Source organism: Haplochromis burtoni, unplaced genomic scaffold, assembly GCF_018398535.1.
Source record: "Haplochromis burtoni strain Fernald_Lab_line unplaced genomic scaffold, NCSU_Asbu1 Contig_715, whole genome shotgun sequence".
Classification (NCBI taxonomy): Eukaryota; Metazoa; Chordata; class Actinopteri; order Cichliformes; family Cichlidae; genus Haplochromis; species Haplochromis burtoni.
This window is the reverse complement of record NW_024583076.1, coordinates 140218-150465: the sequence shown is the minus strand read 5'-3', so window position 1 is coordinate 150465 and position 10248 is coordinate 140218. Positions and strand designations below refer to the sequence as shown.

At 37.9% G+C, this 10248-nt stretch overlaps 1 protein-coding gene across 6 annotated transcripts in view; it reads right to left on the bottom strand.

Moving 5' to 3' along the window:
• Positions 1-9372, bottom strand: part of LOC102293666 (RAC-beta serine/threonine-protein kinase) — a gene marked incomplete at its 3' end in the record, with an annotated part of 10192 nt that extends 820 nt beyond the window's left edge. Inside the window, 7 exon segments of one of the 6 annotated variants that reach the window (XM_005949853.3) lie at positions 1525-1590; positions 5581-5712; positions 6455-6605; positions 6882-6993; positions 7135-7263; positions 7390-7444; positions 9080-9372. In XM_005949853.3, coding sequence (XP_005949915.2) covers positions 1525-1590; positions 5581-5712; positions 6455-6605; positions 6882-6993; positions 7135-7263; positions 7390-7444; positions 9080-9091 — 657 coding nt within the window. 6 annotated transcript variants of the gene reach the window in all.
• Positions 9373-10248: the final 876 nt, after the last annotated feature.

The window sequence follows — 10248 nt, the reverse complement described above, 5'->3', positions numbered from 1 at the left end:
AGTATCGGACCGATACCGATACGTAATATCGGATCGGTCCATCTCTAGTACATACATACATACACGTATATATATGTATATATACGTACATACATACATACACGTATATATATGTATATATACGTACATACATACATACACGTATATATATGTACATATACGTACATACATACACGTATATATATGTACATATACGTACATACATACACGTGTATATGTATACGTACATACATACACGTGTATATGTATACGTACATACATACACGTGTATATGTATACGTACATACATACACGTGTATATGTGTATATATATATATATATATGTATGTATGTATGTATGTATGTATGTATGTATGTATATACAGCCTTGGCCAGACACTACAAGAGGTATACCAGAGAAACAGAAGTCAGGAGAATAAACAATCCTAGGTGTACTCTCAGTGGCAGGGGGAACAATGTGAGAACAACACCACCAAGGCTGGAGATGGAGAAATACTGGAGGAGAATATGGCTACAATGTAGCTTGCCATTGTCAGTGTTTGAATGTTTGTGTGAATGGGTGAATGACTGAATGTAGTGTAAAGCGCTTTGGGGTCCTTAGGGACTGAGTAAAGCGCTATACAAATGCAGGCCATTTACCATCACAAAGATGGCCACAACTGACCGCGTGCTCAGTGAATATCTCAGGCAACCCAAGAAAGAGATGCAAAAGGAGGAAGGACAAACCCCTGCACGGTATGTATCACCATATGTATCTGTAGATAGAGGAAGTTGCTGATATCCAGAAATCCTACCAGTGGCTTGGACAAAGCTGGACTGAAAGACAGCAGAGGCACTAATCATGGCAGCACAGGAACAAGCTCTGAGCACAACAACACATAACAGCAGGGTGCAAGGCAGGGCATACATGGAATGCCATAACCAAGTGGCTGGCATAGTATAAAGAAACATCTGTGTCCAGTATAGATTGGAAGTCCCGAGGTCAAAATGGGATACGCCTCCTAGAGTGGTGGAGATTGACCGAGCTAAGATCCTGTGTGACTTCCAGATACAGACGGACAAAATCTTGGTGGCCAACCAATTGGATATAGTAGTGGTAGACAAGCAGAAGAAGATGGCCGTAGTGATAGATGTAGAATTACCAAATGACAGTAACATCAGAAAGAAGGAACACGAGAAGATGGAGAAATACCAGGGGCTAAGAGAGACGCTGAAGAAAATGTGGAGGGTGAAGGTAACAGTGCTCCCAGTGGTAATCAGAGTATTGAGTGCAGTGACCCCCAAGCTAGGCAAGTAGCTCCAGCAGATCCCAGGAACAACAGGAATGAGATCTCTGTCCAGAAGAGAACAATCCTAGGAAGAGCAAAGATACTGTAGGGGACCATCAAGCGGAATTTTATTTCTTTCATTTTTAGTCTTCTTTTGCACTGAGAGGAACTGAACCTTAATGACGTTGTTAAATGTTTCATTGGTCCAATGACAATAAATATCTACTGTCAGGTCACTTTTTAATATTATTCTCACCGTGAGGAAAGGATGTTTGGTGTTCTGTAACACTCGGCTCTCTGTAACCGTGTGGGCCACTTCATCCTGCCAGCAAACACAATTATCATTACAAACACAAAAAACATTTTTAAAAATAGTAAAACGTTACTTAAAGCAAGAACAAACAGAGACTGAGAAGGACAGTCCGTTTGACATAATCTTTGTTTTAATGCCTTAACTTGTATCAAAGCTAAAATACAACAATGTAGCTGATATATATTACAGTCTAATTTTATTCAGCCACTTTGTTACCTAAAGATGGTCAGAGGACAGCGCGCACTGCTGACACAACGAAGTCACAAATGATGCTCGATGTTTTCATTTACCTCATATTTAGATAAGAACATATTTTTATGGAGTTATGTAAAAGAAAAAACACCTACTTTCAAGTTTTATGTATCACGACTGTATATAGAAAAAAAATCTCTAGTCCTCACCAAGTTCTAAACTAATTTAAAATCTGGGACAAACAACCTTAAAATGAACAACACATGACATATTTTACTGTATAATTTTTTGCACAACTTCATTTAAAATGTTGCTTTACTTCACTGAAGTTGCAGGCATTCATTCATGCACAGATCTCTGAGGGTCCCATCACACCATTTCAATCAGGTTGAGTTCTTGATAATGGTCCACTGCAACACCTTGAATCTTTTCTCTGAGTTATTTTGTTCTAGATTTACGTGTGTGCTTGGTATCTTTGTCCTGTCGCAAGACCCAATGGTGCCAATTGTCAGACAGATGGCCTAAAATATGACTCTAGACCAGCGGTCCCCAACCTTTTTTGCGCCACGGACCGGTTTATGCCCGACATTATTTTCACGGACCGGCCTTTAAGGTGTCGCGGATAAATACAACAAAATAAAACTAGTACCGGTACCGAAAAAAAAGAAATTTATTCATAACCCAGGAAAACCGAGTTAACGATAAAAACGATAACAAAATAATGCTGAAAACCAATAAAAACCCTGAAAACCCTACATTTCACACCTGAGCCTCATCTCTTGCGGCCCGGTTCCAAATGACTCACGGACCGGTAGCGGTCCAAGGCCCGGGGGTTGGGGACCGCTGCTCTAGACAATTAATTTAGAGGAATTCATTGTCACCTTGATGACTACAACGTGTCAGCGAGCCCAAATTATCAATCAGCAAATGCTATTTCTCACAGCAACCGCAGAGGCCTGATATCCCCAAGGCTGGAATTTCCCTCTGCCATAATAATGAGAACAAAATCATCTTTAGAGCTTCTCTTCATCATCCACCACTGTTCTTGACAGTCAATATGAGATATTGTGGTGGGCGTGGTCTGCGGATGCCGTGTGGATGATCCTGCATGGCATCTGCAATCACGCCTGCCTGTTAAAACATGGGGACTCAGGTGTAAGTGTTGCATTTTGAGGAGAAATTTATTTTGCACCTGCAAATTTTTTTTACGTGCGCTCAAATTTTTTTTTTACATGCGCTTAGAATAGTGGCACAAAAATAACGCCATACATTAACAGCTCCCACAGTTTCTGTGCTCACTGCAACATGTTTTGCATTTATATGGTACCGTAAGGTACCATATAATGATAAATGAAAAATGAATGGAAACAGCAAAACAGCATAATTGGTTAATTGGTGATTCTAAATTGTGAATGTGAGTTTGAATAGCTGTCTTTCTCTATGTGTTAACCCTGGACAGGCTGGTGACCTGTTCAGGGTGCACCCTGCCTCTCACACTAGGACAGCTCCAGCCCCCCGCCTCCGCAACACTGAATTTGAATTAATGAAAAAGTATGGATGGATGAATAAAAACAACAATTGTTATGTGGTGGTCAGTATTAGGGTTGGGTTTTAAAAAAAAAATTTCAGCAGATTGATATTGATATCGATTCATTAAATCCTGAATCAATTTTTAAATATAAATGTATTTTGCCAAAATCGCCAGAATCTCAGCTTAAAGCTCACAAAACTATTTCAAGAACCACCAAACAGCTAAAACAGCAAATGAGAGCAGATACACAGATTCCACAAAAAGATGTAAACAGAAAGCGCAGATTGTTCACCTGATGGCACGTATAAAGATGGTGCTGAAAGCCGACACATCACAGATTCTGATGCTGCAGGTTTTGTCACTCTCCGACCGGAATTCACTGAACCCGCAACAAAAGAAAATCCAAACTATGCTTAACGTTTGATAAACATTATCATTAATTCCCTCTTACATTTGCAGTTTTGCTTCCACCACAGTGGGTGCAGTGGTTCAGGGGGCAGTGCCAGAGGAGGTTGCCCAACACAGCCTATTTAAGCAGCATGCCAGGACCCAGAAGGGAAGAGAAATTTGGAGGGCTGGTGACAGTTGTTCTGCGTCTTGTGCAGGTTGATGGTTTCTGAGTTAGAAACAATCTAATGGCAAGAAAGGATTCAACATCTGCAGCTGTGATGCTGACGACAGCTTCATTGCTTCTGGACAGATAAGCTAGTGAGATTTCAACAAGATAACATTACTCTGATAGTTATTTTAAAAAAACAAACCCATACCCACTAGACATACACTCAACACACACCTGAACAAAAGAAACTGAAAAGAACTAGGACCTGTAACAACTTGGGTATATGGACTGACAAAAAAAGGACTGCTGAACACCTTTATTGCTGTAATATTGAACAAATGTGTTTTATTGTTTGTGCTTTCACTCCTGAGTCGATACCTCAAGCAAATAGGCCAACATATCTATGTTCAATCTTTCTTCTTTCTTCGTTTCAGTTTTATCAGTAGCATTTTCTGCTTTAGTTTTACTGCCGTAACTACAAGATAACTGCAGACCACTCAGAAATCCTAAGACAAGGGTTGTGTAGCTCTATCCTGCAACTATTGTAACTTGCCCTTTTCAGTGCAGTCAATTACTCCTCTGCATGTTTGGCTACTTTTTCTGCTGCACTGTAGCATCAATATAAGGGTTCACCAATGGCAGCAAATTTCTGAAGGGAGATTGCTGAAACTATTGGATTGAACATGTGGTTTGTATAGCTCAGTGCTCTGATAGGATTACAGGGTTTCAAAAGTTCTCTTAAGTTAGGTATTGCCTAACCACTGAAAAGTAAGCAGTTTTAAACTGGATCTGAAATTAACTGAAAGCTAGTGTAAGGAGGCCAGTACAGGTGTAATGTGTTCACACCATTTCTTTCCTGTCAAAAGGCAACCTGCTACATTTTGAACAGCTTGTAGGTGACGAAGTCAGAACTGATCAGAGCCAATTATAAAGAGTTATAATAGTTTTTACAAGTAGTAATAAAAGCATGAATTACTCTCTAAAAGAAATGTGCCGTAAGGTAGGCCTTCACCTTACTGAGGAGCCACAGCTAAAAGAAACTTGTCTTAACAACAGAGCTAATCTGTTTATGAAATTTTAAAGCACTGCTAAAAAGCGACCACATGCTGTATGGCTGAGAGCAGCCGGCCAGGTTCAAGTCCAAGCCGCAGCCCTTTCTTCCTTTTGCTTTCCTATCAATTCTTCACTGTACCTATCAAAGTAAAATCCAAAAAAGGCCAAAAATTAAATAGAATTATAAATTTGTTAAGATTAAGAGTAAAGTAATAATCTCGATTTACAAGCACAGAATCATCGAAAGCTGATGCAAACAAAGATGCTGTTTAAGAACTTATCATGTGCACAATCGGACCAGACACAGACTGAGTCAGAATGTTTCAATAAGATCAATAAATTCTTTGACCAAGAGTCTGGATTCATAATGGACATGAATATTAAAATCACTGACAATCAGGAACTGATCATAATTCAATGAGCAGTGTCTTTCATAACTAATGACAAAAATATTTTAGTCAAGCCCTATAAACACTAATTTTCAAAATGAGCCAATAAACATTATACTAGAAAACAGGAAGCCAATGTTGATGCTGTGCCACACTCCTGTCTTCACACACATTTCGCAGCATTCATCTGTTAAAGTAGGACAAGTCTTGCAGCAGCAAAATGGCAGAAATATATCAATTACAACTGCATCAATTATGTCAATACACACACTTACCTTGGCTATTATCACCATTTTGCGCAGTATTTTCATGGCATAATGTACTCCAGTTGTCTTTTCTTTGACAAGAATCACCTTCCCAAAGGTACCCTTTCCAAGCAGCTTCAGATATTCAAAGTCACTCATTGTCTGTAAAATATACAACTCATTCATTGTGGAAGTGTGTGTACATTTTTTTTAATTAAACAAAATAATATTTTAAAGTTACGTACATTTAGAAGTAAAATATATTATGCTGTTCGTTTGACATGAAATGAAAAGTTTCGTTCTTTGCATCCTTGTTCCTTATGTCCTAATGCAAATAGCAGACTGCACATAAAACTATTCACCTAATCACTGTGACATAAAAGCTCAGCCTTGGTTTGAAACCACACCAGTAATGAGCAAGCAGTGGCTCTGACTGTGAAACGGAGGACCTCTACACTAAATGGCTATGACTTATCAATCACAAAGAATAAACACCTGAATAGACTGACTAGATTTCTCTCTTACTCTAATAACATTTAAAATTAACTTAACTAACAAATACAACCATAAATTTTTCAGGAAAGTATTTATTGAGGTTATACAGCAAGCAGACATGCCAAGGGGCCACTTTCCCCCACACTTGAACACTACAAGATGTCTGTTTGCTACCACTGCAGTCCCAATGAATGCTGGCATTGGGTTTACTTTCCAATTCTAAGGATAATAATTCTGAGACAATTACATGTTTGTATGATGTAAGAAATCACAAATCTATACTGATATTCCTGTTTGCACAACACATTGCTTCCCTGATAGAGTTTATGTGAGACCAACTGAAACTGGCCTGACTTACAGTAAGTAGCAGTTTTTATCAGCTCAAAGCTGTATCAGCTAATTCTCTCACCACTTTGGTGCAGCTCTTGGATATAACTGCCTCCATCTCCACCAGGCTGCTTTCGTTTGGTGAGCTGAGAACATCCATTGGTTCCTCTTCCCCCTGTTCCTGCATTTTTAGACTGTTCGCTACATACTGGATTGCCCTTATCCACCCCTCTCTGAAATGTAAAAAATATCACAAATTGCCACTTGGCTATCCAATCCGTAAAACTGTGAAGAGTATGAAATCACTGTATCATATACATCAATACTGGAGAATTTGGCGTGACTTAGTAATTGTCAATTAAAAAAAAACATTAGATGGAGTCGAAGTATTCTAAATGACAACTAATGAATAATGGATACAGGAAAATGCACATCACAGTACATAAAACACAAAAAGTGCATGCCAGGATTTGACAAGGATAGTAAGAAATGTGATTTACGGTTTTTACCTCTCTTCGTTGCTTTCTACATGAAAAGTACGTTCAATAACAGTGGTCCACTGCAGACAACGGATGACAAATGTATTAGGTCTGGGTCTTTCAGTCTTCATTAACTGGCATTCTGTAAAAAATACAATTATCATTCATATTTACTTAAAGGTGGTTAGAAGGGACCAGAACTGAAAAAACATACAGGGAGTCTTGAAAACTGAAAGGATCTGACATAAAGGACGGCCACTCTTCAACATCTTAAAAGACTAACCTGCCACTGAGAAGTTGTTCAGTGGTGGGGAAGGTTGGTCATTTAAATCTGGTTTCTCTTTGTAACCGATGAAAGAGCCATCGCTCTTTAGGATAAAATACCTAGGCCTCCATGTTTTGATATATTCACCTGGATCAAAAATGACAAATTAAATCAACAGTGCAATTATACGATAAGTAGCTGGCAACAGACAACAGAAGACAACAGTTTTCCCATCTTATAACACAATTTTATAACAATTTTCATGATCCATACCTCTTTTGTGAAGCCATCCCTCTCTCACTATACTGACTTCATTCATGGTAAGGGACTGCCCAGAGAGAGTCAGAAGGAGGAAAAGTAGATTCTTACTATGTTTAAGACTCAGTCACAGTGACAACAGCACCTACTGAATGAAATAAGCAGTGCAACAAAATGGTAAATGGCCTGCATTTGTATAGCGCTTTACTCAGTCCCTAAGGACCCCAAAGCGCTTTACACTACATTCAGTCATTCACCCATTCACACACACATTCACACACTGACATTAAATATTTTCCATAGAAAAAAAGAAAAAAGAAAAAAAATAACATTCAGTCAACAGCTGACTAAAGAATAATAATCTTAAAATGAAAGAAAACTCATTTAAGACCTGATAATATAATATCCAGATGAGAGTATCTGGATTTCATCAATACTGACTGCAGTCAGAGTATTGACTAAATTTAAAAAGCTTATTTAAGATATTTGTTAAATGTTTGCTGTCTTGATGTTGTAACAGACTATCAACTTTAGGATTAAACAATTTTATCTTAATTTACAGATTTAAAGCCTAAAGTCTCATATTTGCTTCACTGTCAAGCTGAATGATTTATATTGAAAAAGATGGGCGTTGGAATAACATCAAAAAGACCGACCGATGATGCTGTATCCACTATATATTAGAATGGCTAGAACGAAAGAAATAAACTTTGTGTTCAAGTAATGGAAACCACACAATATTTAATAAGCTATTACAATATTTTCAAACTTGATAAGAAATTATTGCATATTCATTGTCTATTTATTCGCTAATCGTTTAATCATTTATGATTGTCTCGACAAGTTTCTGTAAATGTATACTATTACTCTGTTTTACTCGGAACATAAACTTACATGTCAAGGGGACGAAACCTTCCACTTTATAGAAGTGATGGTGAGTAACATTTAAAATGGCATATCTTAGCCCGTTGCAGCTAACGTGAAGGCTCCACAGAATGAGCGTTGGCTCATACGCCGCCCAGCACTAATAAACCAATCCGGAATTTTAAGTATTATTTAAAAAAAGGGGGGTTTTGGCATATGACATGAATGCATAAGTCTGCCGGATGTTAACGTACATTACTGTACAATTCCTGCAACGTGAGTGTGTGAGTTTATCGCTAGTTTTGTTGCAGAAGTATACCAGCGGCAGGTATCACATTTACAAACATCGCGCAACATTTTAAATGAAAGCACACTACAAAACTCGCAATTTGTAGTAATTCCAGCTAACACATAATACCATTCTAATCCTAGTCTCATTGTTTCTCGTCACTCGGCGGGGCAGTTAAGTTGGTTTTGCAGTTAAATACTCACAGCAGATAATTTACTGTTAACATACAACGAAGTTTGAAAGCACACGTTACAAAAAGCGCTAAGTAAAGAAATTTATATACAGTTAATAACTTAACGTATTCACACTGAATCTATATTAACAGACAAGCGAACGTCAAACAACGATACTTGTCACTTGAGTAGTGTCAAAAGTCACTTTGCTACTTATAGCTTATTATCACATATCAGGTTCTTATTTTACAGCCAGTCATAGTAGTGCTTTCCATACTCGAGTTTTATGGGGCTTCACACCGAACTCTAATATTAGTAATGATTCCTTGAACTATAATAAATTCATTTTTATTTTTATTATTAGAAAAAAATATCTTACGTTAGCGATCATATGCCTTCTGGTAGGGTTGCTGAAAGAGCCCTGATAGCGATTATCAAATAGCAGTTCTATCTAGCTATGAGTTAAAAGTTTGTCAGCTAATCTTTTAACTTCATATATTTTGCACAACTTATTTATGAAACCTAATTTAACGCACATCTCAGTGACTTTATCCCACACAGATTTCGTTTCAATGCAGCTTTCACAGTTTAGTTCCAGAACAGGCCATCCACCGAGGAAAACGCCGTGGAAGTTTCTTCTTCGTAGCTTAGGTCACATAGTGGTATCTCTTTACGCAAGTATCGCCCCCTGCAGGCAGCATGTGTGCTTGTTCTTTGTTTTGTTTTTTATGCCATTGTTCCCGGAAGTTAGTAACATACACTGGCCGCGCCATGAAGATATTGGAAGACTAATGTTTGTGATGCTTTTTTGAAAAGCTAATAACTCAGAACATAAGTCTGTATGTTATAAGCAAATATAAATTAAATTAATTTGTATCTGAAAACATGTTAGTGGATCAGCCACCAATGATTTAGGGCTTTTTAACTAGGATAATACTGTGAGCAAACACATACCCAGATACCCAGTAATACCTAATTCACTGTAAATTATGTTCTCTTAATGTTATTTTAGCCAACATAGTGAATTAGTTGTTGTTCATTTGATGATGTTAGTGACATTATGAAATCCAGTTTTTCAGCCTGTTTAAAGTCTTTCCACTGGGAGTGTGATCAAATTAATGCTGGACTATGTTCAGGGAAAGGCTATTTCTGTTATATATGGCTATAATTATAAATTCAGAGAGGATATTTGAGATTGGAAGTAAAAAGTCACCAAATTGTTTTTTGTTTGTTTGTTTGTGTATTTTAGCTTTTTCCTGTTGGCTGTTACTTGGTTGCTTCTCAGCTGATAGAAAAATAAAAGTGAAAGTGAGGGACTCAACTGAGACTGGAAGTACAATAACATTTAAAATATGTCACAAGCTAAACGCTTAAAGTTTTCTACCACTGTATTAGGCGATTCAACACCAAATACAATTTTAAAGATGCAAGCAGCAATAAGAGGGTCCTTGCACCCTGCTGCTTGTCCAGGCCAGCCTCAGTCAACTGTGCTGAGGTCAAGCACTCACGCAGTCATGTGGTTATTTTCAGTTCAGTACGTTAACGTTA